Source organism: Falco cherrug, chromosome 4, assembly GCF_023634085.1.
Source record: "Falco cherrug isolate bFalChe1 chromosome 4, bFalChe1.pri, whole genome shotgun sequence".
NCBI lineage: Eukaryota > Metazoa > Chordata > Aves > Falconiformes > Falconidae > Falco > Falco cherrug.
The window spans coordinates 106474218-106498569 of NC_073700.1; the positions used below are offsets into that span (position 1 = coordinate 106474218).

The 24352-nt window shown below is 36.2% G+C and overlaps 1 protein-coding gene across 3 annotated transcripts in view; it reads right to left on the reverse strand.

Annotated features, from left to right (window-relative positions):
• The window catches only part of KCNH8 (potassium voltage-gated channel subfamily H member 8), a 195882-nt gene that overhangs the window by 4813 nt on the left and 166717 nt on the right, over nucleotides 1–24352 (reverse strand). For all 3 annotated transcript variants that reach the window (XM_005441818.3, XM_027809082.2, XM_027809083.2), the window contains 4 exons: nucleotides 16059–16097; nucleotides 13982–14334; nucleotides 9931–10037; nucleotides 8790–8866 (listed from right to left, as the gene is read on the reverse strand). In XM_005441818.3, coding sequence (XP_005441875.1) covers nucleotides 8790–8866; nucleotides 9931–10037; nucleotides 13982–14334; nucleotides 16059–16097 — 576 coding nt within the window. The remainder of the gene's footprint in view (nucleotides 1–8789; nucleotides 8867–9930; nucleotides 10038–13981; nucleotides 14335–16058; nucleotides 16098–24352) is intronic.

Genomic DNA, 24352 nt, shown 5'->3' on the forward strand with positions numbered 1-24352 from the left:
TATAGTTGAAATGCTGCCTTAACAGTTTCTAGGGCTTGAAAAAGGTACTGCAGTGTTTCCTGATATAGAAACTGGGATATAGACAGATTTAACTTGAATTAGGAAGAGGTGCTTCTCAGTCTAGTTAAACTCGATATGTTGGTACCTTTTTAGCAGACTCTGTTGTAAAGAAAGAATATCTTTCAAAACAGAGGTTAAAAACTCAGGTGTGGTTTAGTGTGGGGGTTTTTTGTTGGTTTTTTTTTTTTTTTTTTTTTAATATGGACATTTAACATATGCATATGGACTTTTCCGATGCCCTGACCAACATAAGTTTTAGTAGATGTATTTTGAACTTCCAAATTACTACAACCTTTTCAGTAGAAAGAGTATTTTTCTTTACTACCAGTGTTAAATTGTTGTGCAGTTTGAATACTTTGCTCCATGTAATTAGGTGGGAATGGAGGTGATTGTATTTAAACCTTTCCATAAAAGTGATGAAAACCTCTAAATAACATAAGGTGATGATGGTGATTATTGCTTTGTTTAAATGATACTGGCTAAACAGTTTTCTTTGTTTTTTTTCATGATATATTCCAGTATTTACTTTTTTTTTTTAATGTTCTGTTTTCTACTAGGATGCATATCTCTCATCACTGTTCTTGGATAAATCTGGAATAAGCTTTTTTTCTGATTAGAAGCCCAATACATCAGTATTTTTTTTTCTCTGTGGTTTACTACTTTTTTAATTCAAACTATATTCAGACATCTTCCTGAAATTCATCATGACTCTTTCTGAAAACCCAAAGAAGTGATGAACAAGAAAATGTGCTGCTTGATAAAGTAAAATTGTATTTTGGCAATGCAGGGATGATCCCTGGTTTGCACTGGATATGGCAGTTTCTCTGTTCCCTTGCTTGGTGTTTCGTTGCTGCTTCTGTTGTGGTGCTTCTTAAAGTCAGAGACATTCAGCCAGAATGAGTTGTCTCTCAAGGCTCAGATTAATGAGCTGCTGATACTCTCTTTCCCAGTAAGTGCACTGTTGAATGAATGAAATGAGAACTGAGTGGAGACAGACGTTTCACTGATCATCTATTAGCATCTCTGTGGCCATTGGTACTATGGTGACAGATATCTCTGATTTAATGGTACTTTAGGAATAAAGCTAGTTGCAGAAGAAAAAAGAAAATATCCAGCACAGTTAATCTGAGTTCAGATTAAATATATAGGATTTGTGTGCAATGATGTGATGGTTCAGTTTTAGAGAAATAAATCCAGAAATCTGCAGGGCTGTGAAATTGGCTTTATCATGTAGGAGTAGAATAAAATTTTCTGGTTTCTCTGCTGACTCACCAGTCAGCTCTCGGGTAGTTCCAGGGCAACCAATCTGTCTGGGTAAATTAGGACACTAAGATTACTGCTATTAAACAAGTAAGGGCAGAACAGAAAAGTATAAAGGACTAGACAATTGAAGTGTATTCAAGTCAACAGGACTCCTATGAAAGTCAGTCTAGAAAAAGGGTTCCCTAACTGCAGTTCTAATAATAATTGGTGGCTCTTTGTTGTTGGATGTGGATGTTGGCGCAGAATCAGGACAGCTTCAAGGATTTAAGAAAGTATCGGGGACAAACTGACAGACTAGCTACTGACTGAGACCAAACAGAGGATTATGGAAATCCCAGGTGGCTGGGACAAGAGAAGCTGTTAGTATGTACTGTTGAAAGAAAGGCTGAGGTTTTATCTATGATATTGGGCAAAAATATTAAGTAAATAATTTCTATAAGCACCTAAAGGAATAGCTAAAAAAGAACAGGCAACATAATATTTCCCAAGAATAAACTGTGGCAAAACAATGTAATCCTCTTCTTTAATTGAAAAGCTGGTTTAAAAAATAAGAAGAAATTGTAGATGTAAAATATATATATATATATCTTGTCAGAAGACTTCTCAGATGTTTCTGTCCATGTGACATTCTTCTAAATCTGCTAAGAAAATATGATCAAGGTTTACTCACTATGAGTTGGATTTATATTTGGTGGGAATGGGTTATGATCAGTGGTTTGCTGTCATCCGTGGACATTTCAAGCCACTCTTTTTAGCAGCCCATCTTGATCTGTTTTTATTTAATGTTTATTTTCAATGGCTAAATGCAATTCATGTTCACTTTTAAATATCAGTAACATGAAATTCAACGAAGATAAATGTTAAATGTTACATCTGCAGAGAAAATGTCAGAGGCGTGAATCTAAGTACAATATTCTGCCTATGCATAATATTATAGAATAATGTTGGTGGAGTTTTGCTGAATGACACTTTGCAGGCATTAATCATGCTCCCAGGATATCTGAACAGCATTTTATTTTTTTTGTTGGACACAGAAAGGGGTTTCTTTTCACTAGGAATTACTTAGGCTGGTGAGGCTTGAGATCATGTACTTTATCAGTGACTTAAAAGATCTAACTAAAGACAATACAAAAGAAAATGCTACCAATGGAGAGTTTTAGAAAATGTGATGGGAAAAGAAAGGCAGAAGGAATTTGGTTTGTTGAGATCTGCTCGAACAATATGTTTCCTGTGTAAATTGGTTTTAGAATGAGAATGGCAGTCAGATTTTTCTTATGTCTTCTACACAGAAGAGAAAAAGCAGTGAACTTGCATACCAACAGAGTTTTACATTTAGATGTTGGGAAAATAGATCTTTTCAGTACAGGAGGGTTTTGAAATGCTTGTTAGAGAGTTAACTAGATAATCTGTTGTGGTAGTAATATTTTTTATTCAAATCTGAAATCAGCTTCTGGTGCCCTGTTGATTTTTATGCTGCATGGCTTCCTCTCTTGATTAATTTCATTGTCTCAGATGTCTTTCCACCAATGAAAAGTAAAAGAAAGACTCCACAGCATATAGGAGCTATGCCACGTATGTGCTATATGTCCTACTTGAAATTAACCTAAACCTTAGTGTATCAGCCATTTTTGTTACCTTCATCTGCCAATAGCTATTAAGCTAACACTAAAAGAAAGAAAAAAATACCTGGAAAGGCTACTGTGCAATCATCAAAGTACAAGAGCAGGGAGAGACAAAAAACCAACAAGGTAGGAGTTCTTTGGAAACATGAATATCAGTGCTAAGCAGAAAATATATTTTGACACATCTCAATAGACAAAAATGTATTTACTTGCTGTTTATGGTTTAGAAAGCTTTTATTTCTTAACACAAATAATACTAGGTTTTATACCTTGACTTTCATTCTAAATTTACATAGCTAAAATCCAAAATGGATGGATTAGTTGTAATTAGTTTTCATCATCAATAAATGTCATTGATTCACTTTTTGTCACATTTTTCTTGGCTGAAGGATGTTTTCCAAAAAAACCTATTGGGATAGCCTTGCTGCAAAATAATTTCTCTCGTGATAATATAGTTATGAACTTGTTACAAAGAAAATATGTTTGTAATTACTGTAAGTGAGAGGATTTCTTTGTGTGAGATCTCAAGCTGCAAATTGAACTTCAGTAGTACATCCCCTATGTAAAACTGAAGGCCTGATTACTAAATCTCTTTCATTGGCATTGATTATAAAATTACTATTTCCATTGTGTGCATACGTTTTAGTATTAAGGAGAATGTTTCGCTTAAGAATACTTTTTTCCTGTCCTGTGAGGAGAATGAGATTGATTTTTGGCAGCTGGATGCGAATTCTGTTTTCAAATAATCTTTTTATAAAATCTCTATAGGTGATTTGGAAAATAACCATATTTATTTAGAATTGTTCCTTTTGTTAGACGAAAGTGAAATATCCCTGTGAATGCGTTTTCTCTGTTCCAAGTGCCAAATGCTTAGAGTATTTTAAGCACTTGCATCTAAAACCCCTAAAATTAAAAATAGCTGAATTTCTACTAAGTGCTCAAACATGCAGCTAAATAAAAGGCAATTTTCTAGTACAAAAGCTGACCCTATTCATATTTCCTTATGTTTGTTTGTTTTTCAGTTGAATGGGAGAAATGTGAGTACTCTGTTCATTATACTGTTTCAGTGCTGTAATTGTAGGGTCTACTGATGTGTTAAAGTATGAAATTAGCCCCCAAATTCTGAAACTGAATGAGGCTATGATGGAGCTGGGTCTTATATGTGAAAAAAGGGGACATGGCAAAGAAATCTGAGTTTGTCTGCATGCACTGCGCAAGATGCCCTGTACATCTGAGCATGAAATCATGGTACCTGTGTCATTGCATGTAGAACATGTACATGTGCACTCTGAAGGCCTGATCACTAAATTTATTACTAAACTCATGGGAGAAAAATTATGACTAAAATGTGGATATTTTCTTATTTTTATTTGATCTGTGTTTTAAATCAGGTTTGGGTTTTGCACATTGAATCAAAGTAGAAGTCTTTCCATGTTCTTTTCATTCAGTTACATTCAAATGATGGAGAGCTAAAAGCCTAATGGGATACAGACAATGGGACAGTGATAGGCAGGTGCTTTAATCTAGACTTATGGCCACCAGTATATCTCAGAAAATCTGCTTAGTGGTTTCCTACTTCTGTGCTCCTCAGTAGTTATGTATGATTGCACCAGGTAAATGGTGCCTCTGAAAAAGTGCTGAATGCTTAGATACAGTGATCTGATCAGTCTTTGCAGGCAAATGCATTGGAAAGACCAGGTTGGGCGTACAGATCTCTGCAAAGGAAGGATGCATACTCTTAAGGCAGAAGACCTATTCTGAAATTCTTGCTCTGCCTAATTTGAAGCAGGTCTTTGAATCAAGCTTTCCCCAGCTCAGGAAATGAGCCATACTGTTGGGTATTCAGTCGCTTAATCTTGAATCTATTGCTTAAATAATTGCATTTCTACAGGAGCGAGTACCTGAACCTTAACTCTCTTGCCTGCCACATACTGAACATACCAAACTATAATGAAAGTCATGCCTTTTTTATTCTGTGATCATTTAGACTAAGTGCTACAGGCAAATAGGGTAGGAAATTAAGTAGTCCTGTTCCACTCCACCTTGCAATACTGAACCAGAGGGGAATTCCCTTTATCAGGTTGGATCTCATGCAGGCTCAAAATGACCAGTGAGGTTAGGCGAGGGAATGAAGAAGCTGAGTAACCAGCTGAGCAGCCAAACCCAAGAGCTATAGAATATGTCTGCGATGTGTTCAAGTTTTTCTCACGTTGCCTAATAAAGTGGCAGTGCTGACTTTGGACCCCACCCTCCTTAGAGGAATTCTGTGCATCCATTAGTCCTAAAGTTAATTAACAAACTCAGAAGTTCAATCAAGGCTCTGTCTTCTGTTAGTCCCATTCTTAGGTACATGAACTTTCCTTTGGGTTATGTAGTGAATGTCGTATGCCTAAAATACTGCCAAGAACTCCACTGGATATCTGAGCTGGGTATAGCTTGTTTTGTGGAATTATCTCTGGGGTAACTGCTTTGCTTTGCTTTGTTAACAACAGACTGTATTGAATGTCTGAATGGGAAGATGCATGTCTTTGTTCCCCCAATGAAAAGTTGAAATGTTTTTAAGCTAACTAGTGAACTGTTGTAATACAATTGCCTTTCATGAAAGCAGTTATTTTTGCATTTGTTGATTGACTTCTGATCTCCACTGGAAAATGTATTAATGATGGTGTTTGCTGCTGTTGGCTACTTGTGACCTGTTTTCTCATACTTTCCCTTTCAGGAGCAGGCTGCATGTCATAACAGAGAAGTTAATTTCTAACTCTGTCCGTATTTTATTTACTCCTGGCAGTCTGCTGCAGCATCAGTCATTAATCTTCCATTAATGGTCATCATCGAGTGATGGAATGATGAAAACACTGGGTCTACAAGTGTTGTTCAATACTTAAGGTAACAACAAAAAACCCCAAGGAACAGCTAGTGTATTCCAGCAAGGCTACTCATAGACTCATTTGGGTAAGTACCAAGTCAGTATTGTCAGTTCAGAACTCCAGATGGGGCACGTTTGCAATTAAGCAGCCTCATAGTCATGTCATGCAGTTTTTTCAGCGTAACTTCTGATCCATGGGAGGACTTGAAGGTTGCCCATCTGTCTCTGGGATGAGCACAGAATGTTACCTATGAAACCTAAATCTACACTATGTTAGAATTGCTCCTCGTGCTTTTTTTTATGTCTCAGTCCAATATTTGTTCTTATTGTATGCCCATGCATTGTTGCATCAAATTGAGAATTCTCATGTATATAAATGTTTCTGTGTAAATTCTAACTGGCTTGGTCAGAATGGAGAACGCTGGTTTCTTTGCTAGGGGACTTAGAAAATATGAGCTTAGAAAGTAGAGCACAGTCCTTCCAAGTACTGCAAGGCACCACCAACAATCTACATTAGTGTAGACATGTTTAAGATGAAGATGTACTTTATGTAATGTACTTTATACAGCATAGAGTAAATTAATCTTAGAGATACTGCAAAGTTGAAATACTTTTTCCCTTAGCTTCCTAGACTGTCTGGTGTGTTTTCCAGAGTGTAGGGTTTTCTATACTCATTCATGTAGCCTCATGTAGTTCTATAATCTTCTATAAGTTCTATGAGGTTCCGTAATCAGAGAAAGATGTCTTTCTTTGCTGTGACTAAACATTAAACATTAAGTGCAACTATTTTCAGAATTTTTATCAACATTATTGTGTTACTTATATCTCCTAGTTGCATTATTATTAAAGTCATTTTATCACTAACCAGGCTAGATGTAAATCAATTCTGCTGTTGCCAAAAGATGTCTAAACCTACCCCAACCTTTGGTTTCCGGATTTAATACTCAGCATTCCATGTTGGTGCAGGCCCTAGTTAGTTATGCAGTGTGAAAACAAATTCTGTCTCACACTTCAAGCTAGCAAGACTCCAGAACTTGACGGTACTCTTTTTAAATCTCCAGAGATTCTCTTCCTCTTATAGGACTCCTAATACTTGCTCAACAGACAAAGACTATAGATGAACCAACTTCTTTCACACTCCTGTGGAAAGAAAGACCTGCTGGTGATGACTTCTTTTTGTCTAAAAAGCTAATGGTTGACTTGTTTAATCAAGAATTTGTGGTTCAAATCCACCTCTATCCCAGGAGAAGCTGCAGAAATCTTGGAAGGTAAGCATCTCTTACTTTAAGTCCCACAGGTAGCATAATATGTGAAAAAATGGACTGATACCTCCTCCTCAATTTTAAAAGAGTGAACCATATTCAGAACAGTGAAAAGATTTTGGATTCTCTTTCCCTGTGTGGAAACTTCACTGTTTTACTGCATGTGGTTGTAGTTCTTTTATGTTTGTGTGAGCAAGCAAGTTGCATAACATTTTGTTCAGATAGTGTTAGCAGGGAAAAGTGAAGATTGTTCTTGGAGGGAAATTACCTTCAGCATGTTTGTGTGTGGTTTTTTTTTTTTTTTCTTCTTCTTTTATTTAGCATACTGCCCTGTTCCAAGATTTATTTATTGCTTTTCACTAGAAAAGCAACAACAAGCCCAGAACTATTGCAGTTGAAATTCTGGTTAATCCACAAGATGCCTGCCTTAGCCCATCTCCCAGCACAATGTATTTTCCAATTGCCTCTTGCAGATAACCACCTAATACATCTTCATATTTTAAAAATAGCTGTTGCTTTCAAAATCAAAAGGGATGAATCAATATGACTTGTCTGTTTCAGAAGTATTGCATAGGAAATCTAATCTTCTATTGTAATAGTGTTGTCAATGACCATCTTAGAGATATTTTTGAGTTCTTTCACCAAGCTTTACAATAAACAGTAGTCAGTGGGGCATGAGACTTTTATCTGAACTCTACTGTTTGACATACAAATGAGGTGATGCATTCATAGTGACTAACTAAGCATGAATGCACTCTTGGTTTAGGACATTTAAGTTATCTGACCAAGTTAACCTGACCCAGGATGAAAGAGGTTCACAAGCCAAATACTTCATATATTGAAATAAAAAATAACTAGATTAAGCGTGTACAATATAGAAGGAAAAGTAAAATAAAACTTGATGTTTCTGGTAACCAAAGTGATTAGGAAAAAAAAAAAAGTGAAACCATGTGTTTGCATTTATCTAAATGTTTCCTCATGTGGAATCATAAGAAATTGTCTCTAATCTCTTCATACTGAAAGACAGAGTCTGTGGGAACAGATTTTAGTGTTGCAGTACAACTGTGAAGTTAAAGTCTGATTCTTTCATCTGGTTAGCCAAAGTACTGCAGTGGCTGGGTATAGGAAACAGTTTAGCCAGAGAATGTCTCCTCTTTTGTGTTGGATTGATAGTCAATTACAGGTTTGAAGTTATTAGGAAAGGAAGAACAAAAAGCACCACTGAACAATATTGGCCCTGCATTCCTCTGATCATATTGCTTGAGCAGGAACAGATGAACTTCTGTTTCATTCTGAACAGGCACAGGTGATTTGACAGGTTTGATGTGAATTTGAACATGACTGAATTTGCATTTCTTTCAAGGAAATTCTCCAAAAGCATAGCATTCACCCAGACAAGAAAAGTTGGAAGAAGCAGCTTGGGGAAAGACGACAGATCCATAAGAGGATAAATCCCAAGAAAATTAGATAGGCTAACTATACTAACCTTACTTTGTTTTTAGCTCTAGCACATGACACCAACTTTTATATAGCTTTCATGAAGAAAATTAATCTTGGAAAGAGTCAAAAGCCCCACACTGCCCTAAATGTAGGAACCCTATCTAGTTTTGCTAACTCATTTATCACACGTTTACCATATTCCCAAGTTTTCTGAGTTTTCTCTAGCATTCCTTGAATCCTTGTTAATATTCTCCAAGCCACACAAAAGCTCATTACCTCATTATTAAGCCTGCTGATCTGCTGTTTGGTCTCTTCTGCTTTGATAACAAGCACAGCAGCACCAATTTCGGCCTCTGAAAACAATTCAAATGCATACAAATGAGAGAAGTATAGTGACTTGGAAACAGCAATGCTATTCTTGCACTTACCCAATGCTTTAACTTTAAACCTAGTTTGCACTTGGATCGAATAAAAATAAAATCTTATGTTTAATGTTCAGTGTATAATGTGTAAAAAAAAGTATGAAGACTGAAATTCATACTGGTCTCTTCAGTCTGAACCAGAAAGGACTAAAAATGACAGTTCTTGTGTCGTGTGACATGTCAACTGATTTCAAAAATCATAGATACAATTAAGCTTCTATTATTATTTTTCTGTTTGGCTTTAAGGGGAACAAAATGTGTCCTAATAGCCTCCATGCAAAAGGTACATAACTATTTGAGGACTGTTTAGTCATAAAAGGAGGGATGTTAGAAACAGTCAGGGCTGCACTAGTTCTGTCACTTCAGTATTAGTCTACCGGTCTTTGTCTCTGTTTTGTTTTTTGGTTTTTTTTCCTCCCATGTTGACATGCTCTGTTCCTCCTCCTGTGCTATTTTATCAATCTTCTCAGAGTGTAGGTCATTTAAGGCTTCCCAAAACCTCTTGCTATTCAAGGTTTTCACTCTCTTATTTCTAAAAATCTAGGTACTTCAGTACTCTTCTGCTGCTGTAAATAACGAAAATTGAGAGCTGGGTTAACATATGGCCTTTATTTTTACTTATTTGGTATTAGAATGTTTTTATGTTAAATTTTGTCCTTGTGTTTAGCAGCCTTCATGCCCAGAGGTCTGGGAACATAAGGCTCCTGGCTAGTCCTACCATACTGCTGGTAAATTATATAATGCATGAAAATACAGTACTCTTCAACAAATGGCCTTCAGAACTCTGTTGTATTTTTCTACAGTACCAGTTGTGATACTGAAATTATACTGAAAGCATGGATATATGTTAAATCTATTTATGAAATGACACTGAAAGCATGGATATATGTTGAATCTATTTATGCCACTTTGAGACCTGAAGAAACAAAAGGGAGCAAAAAGCAGTTATGAAAATTGTTTTCTCTAAAGAGTGATTTTTCCCACGCAAAACTCACCTCCAATTGTAGGAGATAACCTGGATTCCTGCCTGAGTTGATCAGAGCTGAAGTCAAAAGTTTGGCCTTCCTCATTATGGTTTCCATCTTCAATCCCATCAACAATTCTGTTGAGAAAAATCGCAGTGATGGAGCAGTTTCATAACAGCTTCATAAATATCACGTTCATAATTATGTTGTCAAAATGACTCCTAAAGGACACATTTTTAGTCAATGGTAGATTTTGCACAATAAGTTTAGAAAAAAGTAAAAGCTATCATAGTGGTGTAACTTCTTGCGAGTCACTAAAAATAAAACTTACTGTTAGATGAAGGAATGTGAGGTCAAACATAATTAACTAAGTTTAAAAATGTTCATGGCTTCTGCAGTATATTCTGGCTCCTAACACCACCTGAACTGAACACTGTTTGCTTTTCCTATCTAAAGTAATCTGTTGTCATTCACATGCAAAGTAAAGATGCTTCACTATGCTGTGAAGTTTAAATCTTCCTGCACCTAACAGTCAGGCTTTTGTATTAGGCTTACCTAGGCAGAGCCTAAGCCTGAACATAATATATTTATGAAAGCATCTCTGTAAACCACAGTCAAATGTGTCGTTGCCATGCAAATAGCTATTCTGGAATCCAGTTCAAACTGACTAGCTCAGACAGGGCAATCTTGTTTGCAAATTGAGTATAGGAAGATGTGTAGATGAGCCTGCAATGTCCCAGTTGTGTTAGTGTTGGTATTGGACCTAAATACTAGAAAAGGCATCTTTGTCCATTATTTTTACTCGTGCATTGCAGTTGACCTCCAATTTGCAGTGTCACGAAATCAAAAGAAAAAAAAAAAAAGCAGCATTTTATACAATAATCAAGTGCTGCGTACAAAGAATATAAAAACTGGTATCAGATGGAGGAATCAATGCACCTTCCTAAAATATATATAATTATGAATAATTTTGTTCTCATTTATAACACATTGTGGTATAAAGAGAAGTGTTTTAAAGTCAATGGCAAAAGCAGCCAGTTGATAGACATGATAGTGTCAATTTCTTGTTTTGTCCAGGCACAAGATTCAGAATTTGTCTTAAGAGTAAGCAGATGAGGTAAATACTAGACTGGAAGGGCTAAAGCAACCAGTTTTTGGCCTCTCAGTCAATGGTGATAACTTTGTGATGATGGAAATTAGACTTTCTGTCTAATAAGGATATTGTCAAGCAAACCTCTTGACTGGAAAAGTTTGGAGAAAGGAAGAACAGACAACACATATCTGTGATGTATTTGGCTTGAAAGACCCATGTAACTTAAAGGTCTGTGCACATACCATACATTTTTGTCATTATTGGCTCTTCATGTGGGTTTAGGGCTCTATGCCATGTCTGAGTATTCATGGTGCCAGCTGGATATTACTAGACTTCACTCTAGTCTCAACCACCCTCCGGGGGGGAGATGAGACTCAAATGTGGTGCTAGAGCTGCTAGCTGCTGTGGCCTATGCTGTTATCTGCAGCTGAAAACCTGAACGATTACTTTGTTTGAAATTTGCTATAAAACCTATTTAATGTCATCAGGCCTCACTGCTGCAAAAGGCAAATTTTAAACACCAACATCCCGTTTTGTAGAGATTTCTAATTACATAAAACGCTAACATTTTAACTGCCTTTAAAGCACACAGGGGAATACCTAGTCAGACGTGACTTGGAATTTATAGATGCTATATTCTTTAAAGTTTTTAAAGACTCAAACTATAAAGAACCCCTATTAGCAAAAATATCTAGTTTTGGAGAGCCAAAAGGCAGGCTTCTATGTGGGAAATATGTAATGGGAAGATACTTATTCATATACAAGGAACCAGCTGTGGAGCGACATAATCTAGTGAGCTGAAAAAATGAGGGAAAAAAAGTAATTGGTAAGTCTCACCCCTTCCTGAATTACCTATTGTACAGCCCTGAATCTTATCCTGGAGAGACACTTCTACTCCTAGAAGCCAAAAAGTCAGAAAAGATTAACACGTAATGTGTTCTATCCAGCCAATTAGGGCTAAAGTGCACTTGTGCACGTGGGTCTGAGGAGATTTGAATGCATAAATGTCTCCTCCCAACACTGTCTTTATTATCGCTTACATTTTCTTCCTTTTGGTGCTCTTTTACTTCAGAGGCAGTACCCAAAAAGTGATTGGGAAGACTCTGACTGTATCCTAGAAGCTAGGTTGCTAGCTTCTATTCGTAGCGCCAAAACATATTTAAGTACCAGTCTCTGAGCTTTATTGCCTTCACTGTGGTGTACAAGGAAAGAACCTGAAGAACCAGTGAAGAGTTCTGGTTGGCTTTGTGTGGGGAACATCCACAACAGAACAAGTTTCTTAAGCAGACGAAGCATAGTCTCAACAAACTGTGGCTATACACCTCACAACTGCACTGGCTGGACATTTAAGCCAGTCTTTCCATTCCTTTACACTGCTGTCCAACAGCAAACAAAACCGAGGATCTTAATTAAGGTCTTATTTTCCCTGTAATACTTACTAACAAACATTTAAGGCTCTTTATAAAGGGGTTTTAACTTGTCAGTTTAAATGTTCTAATAATATAAACTCATTCTGGAAATAATATGAAAGCATTTTGGCTGGAAAACAAAGTCTGAAACACACACGTATCTTGGGCCAATTTTCCATCCTATTGACAGGTTTATTGTACAGCTATAAAATTATGAATGAAAATAGGAAATAATAATGCACGTAACAATACTTGTCGCACATTTGCTCTTGCAGCCTTGGGTGCCAATGCCTGGCTGAATGTGTTCAGAACAGTAATGAGCAAGATTACATTTCAGCAGAAAATATGAAAGGCAGCTTCTCCCTGAATTACTACTTATTATGCAAATGATAATGACCTTTACTCATAGCTGACCTGAACCTAATTCATATAAGATCTATGAAAGAAATGAGAAAATACCCACTATGTACTTCAATTTTGCTACTGTAGAAGCTGGTTTTTCCACACATCTTCACCTGTATTGACAGAACTAAAATCCGTTTGTATCATGTTCCTGTTTGAAATGTAAATGTACTGATCAAATAAATGATGTGGAGGAAAGACTCCTATATAGCCTTCAATGTCCTTTTTGTGATTGCGTCCTTAGGGACAGATATCCCGACAGAGCTAAACAAATATTGGTCAAGCTATGGCTATTTCATGTTTGCAATGGCAAGCTGCTGAAGCTACCATCCTGCCTCTAGTGAATAAAGGAAGTTCTTGAACATGTGAAACACTTCAAATTATATAAACTAAAACTTGAACTGGAAGATCAACTGCTGTAGCTCCTCCTATGTGAAAAAAACCCAGCTATGATTTCTGTAAAGAACTGATCCCAAAACTCTTGGGTAATAGTTAATTATTACATTGCATTAATTTAGAAATAAGATACATAAATCATCTTACAAGTAAAATACAAATTAAAAATAATATATTTTAAATTATACACTAATAATGCCACAATAGACTATTATATGACTTTTGTTTATGCCAAATGCCACAGCAAACCAGATTTTCTCAACTCCATATTTACTCTCCACATAACTCGCATTATAGGGTTTCCTTTCTCTACTGTAAAGAACCTAAGTGTTTTCTAAAATTGCTAGGCAATAGTTTTACATTATAGTGCCCTACTCCAGTAATTTTTGTATTTGTACAGCTATGCTGTATTATCATCTACTTGTTTTCTAAACTCCTGTCTGATGGATTCAGAATACTTCACAGTGCTGTTGTGGGAATGCATATTATTATAGGTGGACAAAATGTTACCATAACACCAGACTTTTCAAATAGTAATTTTCATAATTGCTCAGTACTTTCCCTTTTTATTGCTAGAAACACTTTATTTTGCAATAAAGTCCTAAAGTCATAACATTCTGCATAGTGTGTAATCGTTCCTACAATAAGAGAACAACTTCTTTGTGGGATGAAGAAAAGTATCAAGTATTAAAGAAAAAGAAATGTTTTACAGTGTTGCAATCATGGTATTCTAAATAAGAGTTAAATGATAGAGAAGAAAATAACCATTCATAACTCTTACCTTGGGCTCAGGTCAGGTGGACCACCGGTGGTCAGTGCTGAAAAGTGTAACATAAGGTTCTTCTCCTTCCTTCTGGAGTAATGGATCTCTGTTTCATGTTTGATTCTTGAGGGGTTTGAACTGCAAGCACGGATGGGTGAATGAAAGGGCACCGTTCCCGAGGCCAACTGCTTCAAGTTTCTCCCTAGGTGGGTTTTATTGCTTCCAGCATTCTTCTGCTGAGAGCAATTTGTGTTTCTTGTATGGATTGGTGAAAGGATGCCATTCTCTTCTTCTCCCTCTTCTTCTTCATCTTCATCTTCCACAATTGAAGGGAGTCTCTTCTTTATATTTCCATTTCCCTTCAGCTCTGTCTAAAATGACAGACAATACACACTAGCACAAAATTCAGAGCATGATGTTTCAGAAACACAATTTCTTCTGGTAGTCATCCTGAAACAAACACAGATCTAGCACAGCTTTCATTTCTCATTAGAGATAGGTCTTTTGGAACTCCTCCATAGCTTCCCTCCTCAACTATGGCTGTATGTGCATACATGAGAAAAATACAAACAAATCAGAAGAGGTCACTACTGATATGGCCAGTAAACCCACTGCAATATGTTTTGTTATCAAGAAAGATTACAGGACTAGCTCTGTACAAGCCTGTGCCATGCGTATGCTTGAGTAGATTAATCTTGCTTTACCGAGGCATTATTTCTTTTGAATGTTACATTGCCAGACTCCTGGTAGACCATGGGAAAGAACTGAGGCTGGTAATTCATATAATTCTACATTTTCATATGGAACCATTTCTAAAGTATAAATAGCACTTACACCAGTTCACCTCAAGCCCAAACATTATCTATATCCTTCCTAGTTGTAACTGAAACCACTGCTGGGATAGTAGGCAGATTTTTCGTTTTATACAAAGCCCCGTTAATGCATCAGTGGTGTGACAGTGTCAACATCAGAATTGAGTCATTGAGAAGCAAAGCATTTTTTTTAAAAAAAAGCAATTTGAATGATTGGTGTTGGAACCAAGGGAATTCAGAGGCAGCACAGACCAGGCTCTGTACTTTATGTACTAATTAAAGCACAGTGTAAGAGAGCAATTTATTTTTTGTTATTGTTTCATGGTAACAAAATACACTGGCCATGAGTGCCAAGATATGCCAACATGGAAGTCATGTCAGGATCAGGCCATAATTCAAAAATAGTTCAATTTATTTCCATAGCACAACTTACTGTATTTATTGGTAGTAAGTGAATGGACTAAGGCAGAATCAGGTTCCTGGTCAAATTAACAAACTCCACACATCTCGATGAAGAATACAGCCAAATGCAACTTCATGGTTTCAGAAAAGGGTGCTATTTATCTTTTTTCAGTCTACTCTTAATCAAGCTTGATTAAGGCACTGCTAACTTTAGATAGAAATACCTCAGATGAGCTTGTATTAGTCAAATTTCCCACATTCAGGCCAAGTAAGATTGGCTGGGTGGAAATAGAGGTTTGGGGAATATATCCAAATGTTCTAAGCCCCTATTAGTATCTGTCTCAATGTTTTGCAGCATAGGTTTAATTTTGCTGTGTGCTACAGCACACCCGCTGAGTGAATGCTTTTCTCTTAGTATAAGTTGACAGGTTTAGTGAATTAGGTCCTTTCCATCTGAGATTACCTGAAAAGGTAAGAATTTAAAACAGTGTCAAAAAACCTGTCTATATAAAATATAATATCTTTGTTGTCAAACATAATAGCCATCTGAAGGCTGTCATGATGATCAAATTGTACAGGATCTGGCACCAATACAGCCTATAAAGGGAACAAGTGTTACCCGTATTCAAAACTTTGGCTTGGGTAAACGTGTATTTAAAATGCAGGTGCTATAGTAGGATATTCCAAATCCAGCACCTGGAAGAGAAGATTATAAGCTGTTACTCATAAAACGGACAGGGGCAGAACTGTCTGCAGGATGCTATTTAAAAGCTATTCTGAAACCACAGAATTCAGTTGGAGTTTTTCCAGCTTCGCTCTGGCCATAACTATGTACATGCTTCAAAGTCAAGCTTGGCATATTTAAAATGTGGCTAACATACCTGAGATAGCGTAGACTTGTTTGATAGTTTTGATATTACCTGAAAAAACAAAACAGAATTAAAAAGTAGCAAATATGTACACCTGCACAATATTGGCTTCCAAAAGCATACAAATATATAAACGAAAGCATTTATATTGATACAAGATGATAAAATAGCTGTATTTAATTAAATGGTGACATAGCACTGAACTAAAGACGCTCCTTGGAAACAGATGCTGCGAAGGAAAAAAAATATGTTTTATTGCTATTAAAAATATAGTTCCTGCAAAAGTAAAATTTTAATAAAAATCTGGGTCATAGCTCCAAACCTGTGAACGAATGTAGATGGGTGAATGTACACCTGGTGGGTTTCCGTGCTGGTTTGAGGGAGTCCCGTGCAGGAACACTGCTCTGCTTTGGTCCTGCCTCTCTGTAGCTTTACCTCCTGTGCCAGCCAAACTCTTACATGCAGATGATCTAACTAACCGTAGCATCTCTGGGGAATTTTCAAAGGCAGTGATGAAATGCAAGTGGGCTTCTTTCTGAGGGAGATACATGCCTAACATCTATTCAAGGTGATATTTTTCCTTTTTGGATTAAACAAAGTAAAACAAAAAAGAAGAAAAAATTCATGCAAGTTTAATGTGTAACTACCTGTAATAAAGTCTATCAAACGCTGAATATCTGTTATGAAAATTCTGCTGTTTATTTGAGTGTCCACACTTTGACCACAGGCAAGTCTCTGACAGCCCATATGCTGTATTTATAGGAAAATTTTAGTCTGCCAGATAGAATTTTCAGAAGTGATTTTCAGCTTTCCTAAACACACATGTCAAGATAAAAAGTACATAACAGCCATCAAGTTTAAACATGTAGCACAACTATTTTTCTCTAGACTCAGGTAGAAGTTAAGCCTTTCTGGAAGTCACTGTGATTTCCCCATTTGTTTTATAAAAAGTCTTCAGAACTCCTAAATACAAAAAATTTAGGCATAGATCTGGAAAAAAATAATTGTGGGGTTTTGGTTGCTTTTTTTTTTTTTTTCTTTCTTCTTCATAAATCTTTTGGGTTAACCTGAAAACTTTTTTGTAGTTGCTGATAAAAGTGAGGGTACTAGTAGCGGTATAATATACAAATATATGATAATTAAGTCTGTGTAAGCAGAAATCCTACTGCACAATAGCCAAGCCAGTAGCAGGTGTATCAATAAGTTTAGCAATAACTTTAATAACTGCCAAACAGAACAACTGCAATAATTAAGCTATTTAAATAAAAAAACAGCTGTTTTCTTCCTGAGTTAAAGTACTAGATAATACTAGCAGAGGATGAGATCTCAGATACTGAAATCTCCCATCTTGCACTGTCATCTATGCCAATTGAAGAAATACCATCTCCTTCAAGACTCACGAGAACAGGAAATTGGAGATGTACTAAAATATTAAAGTCATATCTAGGAAGTACTAATGGACCACTTTGCACGTATGTTTAAGAAGATTAATTTTGGGGTATCAGTTTGCTTGGCTTCTAGGCACAGGTGCAATATGAATGTTAAATAGCAGCCTTAAAAGCTCCAAGCCAATCCCAAACATTAGCATCTTCACAAAGATCTTAGAAAATATGAATTTGCCTGCTGAAGGCTTTAGAAGTTACTTGTCATTTGTAATGTGGGCGAACATTTTTCCTAAATTTGTTTTCCTCCTGAGCATGTGTTAATCCTGATTATATATCTTGAAAACAGAAACAAAGAAATCATTATGTAGGTGTCTCCTAGATGTCCTGTGGCATTTCCCACAGCCCTAGGGGGGTCTTTCAGCTCGGTGACCCTGACCCGTAGCACCGTCCCCTGGCTGCAGGACCAATCTGCTGCCCATTGATACTCCTGCTCACAGTGTCACCCTTGCCGGCCACTGCAGCAGGGAGAACCTGGCTGCAGAGGAAACAGGGTTAGTGGCAACACTTTGTGGCCTTATGACCTTACCAAGAGAAAGGTAAAGGGATTTTTGAAAGCAGGTTGCTTTTTGCAAGGAGGGGAAGGATTGCCCTCGGAGAAAGGATATCAGAAAAGAAGGTTGGGTATGAACACGGAGCATGTGATGGGAGAAAATACTCATCATACTTTCTTTTTCCATTTCCCCAAACTAGCCCCTTTAACCCACTGGGGACAATTTCAGTCTGGATAAACTGATATTTTTAGATGAACTCTGGACCTATAAATTATCTTTTCCATAGCACAGAACCCACAATAAAGTGTTGCAATAGTTTCTGTACTGATACACTGCAGCTTTATTTATTGCTTTTAACTTTGAACACTGTATCTTGCACACACAATACAAGGGCCTGGGCTTTATGGCTTAGTAGCTGAAAGTTGGTGAAAGAAACTAATCTGTGACCAGAGAGCATTCTCAAGTGTTTTGCTTTTAAACCTCCTCCAGCACCTCCCTTTTGCTTTCTGCAAAAGTACCATTCTCAAAGGAAAAAGAAAATATGAACAAAAACATGAACAAAGCCAGTCAAAGGGCAGTAAATGTAAAGACCTTATCACACACATAACTTTACCTCTGTAAAAATGTAGTACCAGAGTACCTAGTTTCTGATCGGCTAAAAACTTTTATTTAGGGCAACACACTGGTGTAGCCTTCTAGAAAATGCTTTTTTCTTATGCAAAAAGAAAGAGGATGCAAAATAGCTCACATGCTAGTCTTTTTTAAAAATAAAACCCTTAAAGGATAAGAGCTGCTGAAAGAAAAACACAGGTGTTTCCCCTGCTATGCCTTAGGAAAAAAAAACAAAAAAATGGATGTTAGCATGAATTATGTGAAATAATGTCAAAAACCCTAATTCAATTTCTTATTTCAGCCCTGGTATCTCTTTATGTCTTGTGAAACCAGCTATTAAATTTAATTTCAGAAGAAGAGACAATAATAGATCATGTACCAAAAGCAGACTCATATCAAATTCTTCCACGTACATAATCTCAAATTACAATCTTGTAGTTGTTTAGTATGTTAATATATGGAACTTAAAAATTCAGTAATCTTTATCATTGCTTATTACAAGCACAAAAAGAACATTTCCCCATCTGAAAACACTGGTGGTTTGCTGTCGAAAGCCAGTGATCTGAAGATTTTTTCTAGGGTGAAGAGATAGAAGAATGTCTACCAGGAGTTGTGGCCAAATAAGATAATTTGCTGTGCAATAATTCAAGATGAATTCCAATGACAAAATCCTAAAAAAAGAAATAAAGCAATGCAGCTAAATTCAGGTTTGATATTTTAAATGTCCAGGTAAGTAAATTTACATTTTTGGGCTCAAAAGAATGTTATCAGCTTTTACTGGCCAGATTCCTGTTGCCTTCATGAGAAGTAGGAACAAAAATAGAAACATAATTTCACTGATTTGCTTGTAAATCTCGGGTCCTAAAATATATGAATAATTCTTTGTATCTGAGGAGTCAAAAGGCTATCAAGTTAAATCCTTTCAGGAAAGGATTTGAAATCAAACTAGAATATTAATGTTCTCAGTCAGCATTTAGAAATAGGAAAAACCCATTTAGGAGCATTGACAGAGTGGGGAAAAAAAACTGAGAATGCATGCCATATGTTCTATTCTTTGCAAATTTACTATATGGTAATGGAAAAATACAACTATGTAACAAGGGATTACTGTACTGCTGAAAAGCTTAATGCCTTGCATGTGCTCAGACCTCAGTTTTCCATAATCAGGAAATTTTTCAATGAAATATCACAAATCCTTTAAACCACAGAAGACTCAATCGCTCACAAAGAGCTTCTCGGGGTAGATATGAATGTTTTATATCTACATTGACTGAGCAATTTACCACCCTCTCCCTGCTTCCCCCTTCCCCCCCCCCCCCCCCTTTTTTTTTTTAAACTTTCTATAGTTCATTGGCTTGTTCCTATGTTTGCTTAGGTTTATTCCTTTTCCTTGCTTAATGGACAGATAAAGAAAACATGTTTTGCAGATGCTTTTCAAGGTCAGCATTCTCTGACCATACGCAGAGTATATTGAATGAGCAGCAAAAGCTGCACAGCAGATCTGCCACCAATATTTCACCCTAGATGACCAATAACTGAATTGCCATGAGCTCTGCAATCTTCTGTTGAGCCATTATCCTCCATTATTCCTATCTTCTGAATAAATTATTAAAGCCTGTGAAGTTAGGACAAGTGTTCAATAACTGGCAGGTTGTGGTTAGCTTTGGATAAGAGTTTTGCCAATGAATACTTTCTTGGATTCAAAATTCTCATGAACTTTTATATTTAGTATTAAAAGTTTAGGGTTTATATATTTCTTTAAAAGCTGGATATTAATTTCACTGCATTCATTAGCAAAATTTTTTAATTATACCTTGATTATTTCATTAACAATACAGAAATACATGCGTTTCATGTTAAAAAGGTGTCACAGAAACAAAAACTAACCTCTTTGTCACTTGCTCCAAATCAAAAATCTAAAAACTGGTAAATATGGTTGGTATAATTTGTCATCTTTACATCTACATTCTTACCTCCCTCTACCTCTCCCAAAACAGGAGAAGAAAATAGGGTTTCAGACTGCTCCAAACATACATCTTTCATAGCAAACTTGTGCCAATAAGAATTCAGAAAAAATTAAGGAAGAGACTGTCTATAATGTCAAAAGCAGACAAAAGGAGGAATCGTTAAAGTAGACAATAGACTCAGCACCAACTACATTGCTCTGGCAGGCTGCATTTTTAGAAAAGCTTGCAGATTACTGCAGACAAAAGATACAGTGGAGAAAACTAATATTCCTACAGTTTGATTGCAGTCATGTAAAGCTTAACATAATATTAATAGAAATTACAATGAATGCTAACAACTTTCAAAGCAATAAAACTTACATGCTTAACTTCATGCAACTCCAGGGTTTCACACAGACTCACAAATATTTGCCGGACTGACCCTGTGGATTGATATCCAATTAGACTCCTCAGCTGGAGGTTGTAGATACTGCGGAGGGGTTGCTTTTAAGTTTGTATTGTTAACTTTATCTTTTTATGTAAATAGGTGTATCTAACTTCAGAGGAGCTCTTGAAAAGAAAAGAGGAAGACAATGAAGTGGAACTTGAAAATACTTTCCCAATTAATTTTGTTACCTGCCAACTGCCTATTTCCAAGCATCCCCAATGAAGCTCACCTGCTTTAACTAGCACTCAGAGGCCAAATCAGTGGGATGAGTGTTAATGAGCAGTGACTTGCTGAGGACAGCAACATATCTGTGGAGCATTTTTAAGAAACTCCAGCTTTGTCTGGCTTCCAGGATAAACCTTACAGAGAAGGCAGCAGGTACAGGCATAATCTCTTTCCTATCTTAAAATCTGTTGGTTTGGTATTTTCTTACACAAACATTTCCTCTAGATAATGAATATTTTTCTTTTTTTGGGGCAACTTAATCAGTAGATTAACCTCTAGCCAATTCTTCCCCGAAGGGAAAAAAAAAAAAAAAGTGCAAATTGAGCACTCATCTGGCCCCTAGACATATTCAGAGTTAAAACTTTGGGGAAGACAGCAAACTACAGTAACTGTGAAGGGGATTTGCATGATTTGACCTCGGGGCAAGAAGCTGTGTCCTGGCATGTGAATCTGTCAGCAGAAGTCTAAGTATATAACCTTGTTAAGTAAGAAAGCCATCATAATTTCCTTCCCCTGAGATGCAGTTTGTGTTTTCTATATACACCTAATACAGAAAAGCTGAGTGCATAGTTTTTTGGAGCTCTTGGCAGCTTTGTTAGTTAAGAAATTCTGCATAGGTTAGAAACTAAGACAACATAGACCATCAATAAGTGAATAAAATTGTTTCATTTTTTAAAGTACCATGATATAAACCCAAACCCACTATTGAAGAAATCCACTATCAGTTTTGCTGAAGGAATGAACTTTGTGTGATTATCAATGGAGCTTGTCCCTCACACTTATACTTACAGTATATATGTATATACTATATGCATATATTTGTTATTATAATTGTATTATTATTTACCAAAGCAGGAACTGCATTTTCAGCAGAACTCTAGTTACACTTATGTAGGTAGGTTCCATAGCTCTGGTTTTACTGAGTGAAGGTATAGATGATTAAAAAAGAAAAATATGCTGATATATATTATGTTTTTACATCAGTAAAATATTAGACTGCATTTTTACATAAATAATTTCTATTTTTCATTTTTATATGCTTTCATATCTTTGAGCAGGAGGGTGGATCTAGATGATCTTCAGAGGTCCCTTCCAACCTCAGCTATTCTGCTGTTCTATGGTATTAAAACACTGAATTAAGTATTAAAACACTGCACTAAAAATGTTACCAGCACAATAAAAATGAGAACACGTGGTTGTAGCCATGTAGAATACTTACTTGATACACAGGTTGCACTGATTACAGACTGTTTGCTCAAAGATTACACCATATTTATTTTTCACACATTTCAGTATGTATCCTGAGGTTATAATGACTCTGCAAGTGTTACAGGGACTTTACCAGATAAGCCAGCTGGACATGTTCATTACAACTCAAGCTAGCCTGTGCTTTCAGAACTAATGCTTTTATAGAAGAAATTATGGTAAGTATTATCATTTCCTTTATAAATTAGTATTACTTTGCACAGAATAATAAAAGGATACATTATTGTAAGGATACTTCTAAATTTAAGGCCACTACGTGGTCATTGTTATATCAATGCAAAATAAAAGCAATTATGAAAAAAAAATCCATCCTCTAAATTCATGTAATTTTAAAGTTAAGATATATTAAGATTAATTTTATTTTCCATTTTTTCCAATGTAGAGAGTAAGATATAAAATTAATATTGTAAAAATTACATTATCATGTTTCCTAAGGCACAGTGAAGCATATTGGAAAAAGTTATCATCTAGTATCCCTGTGTAATTAAAATAGAAATATGGTTAGATTCCAAGGCAATACTCTCTGAAAGCTCCCAGCTAAAATTCTGTTTGACACAGAGTTTTATACCCTTCTCATACCACAGTCTAAAAACATCAATAAACTGCTTTGCTAGCCTGTTGTTTGTTTTTGGTTTTTTTTTTTCATCATGTAACCCTCTGGTTAAGCTTTATAATCTGATGCAGAATGTAATAATCCCAGGAAGTGAAATGATTGAGAATGGAGAGTGTTCAAAAGGACTCAAAAGCTAAAACTAGAAGTAAAATTTTGTCACTTATTTAAATATTTTAATCCTATTTATAATGAAAATCTTTTGTATTTGTCAAGAAAGTGCTAAGGTCCAGTTCAGAAAATCCTAAGTACATACGTGCATTGAATAGTCTTGTTATGAATAATGTAAAATTAATAATCATAATTCCTGTCTCTTAACCCATTCACCAAAGTAAAAGAGTGACCACAGGGGCAGGAATTTTGGGATGGGTCACATACATGTAATATATTACCAGACAAAACTAAATGGGTTATTTTCTTCTCATCCCCTTTGGCCTCTTCTATATCTTATGGGAATCATCCTTACAGCCAGTTGTCTGTTTTAGGTGTAAAATGAAAAAGACTTGTAAAACCAGAAGAATTAATGAAAATAAAAAAAAAAAAAAAGAAAGAAAAAAGAAAAGATTACATAATTGTATTAATAAGTTGCAGTGGGATGAATGTTCTAACTGGAAAAAGACCACAAATCGGAAGAATAAACTATTAGAGAGACAAAACCATACAGTATGGGTGTCTCTGGGTTGTTATTTTCAAAAACATTAGAATGACTGAAGGCTACAGAAGTGAAACAGGAGCGTACGAGCAAAAAATATTCTTCAGGTAGAGATACTACAGAAGAAAGTGAAAAGACCGCCGAGCCTGCAAGAGAAAAGGTGGCATGCCAGTCTGTCCTTTTTGAATTACATATTTCCTTATTGCATTATTTCTTAGCAGCATACCATATTGAAGGATATATTAGAAACATGATAGTGCAATGATTGTCTTGAAGGGTTCTGGGTGAACTGATGGCTCAGAGGCACTACACATCATGCTCACCAATGATTGCAAGTAAAGAAGCTTTACGAGTTAGCAGACAACAAAAAGGAGTGAAACCTGGCTCGCACCATAGCTCCCGGTCAGACCTGCTCCCATACGGAGTGAAGCAGGTAATTGCCAGGTCGAGGGAATGGAGGAAGGACCAACTGTAACACCGCACAGGCACGAGGATATTGCAGCAGAATCGACTGTCTGAAACTAGCATCCAGCTTAGCCAAAGATCGACCACAACATTCTTCCTGTCATGAATACAGCCAGGAGACCTGTGCAATAGCTTGCAGAGAGCTA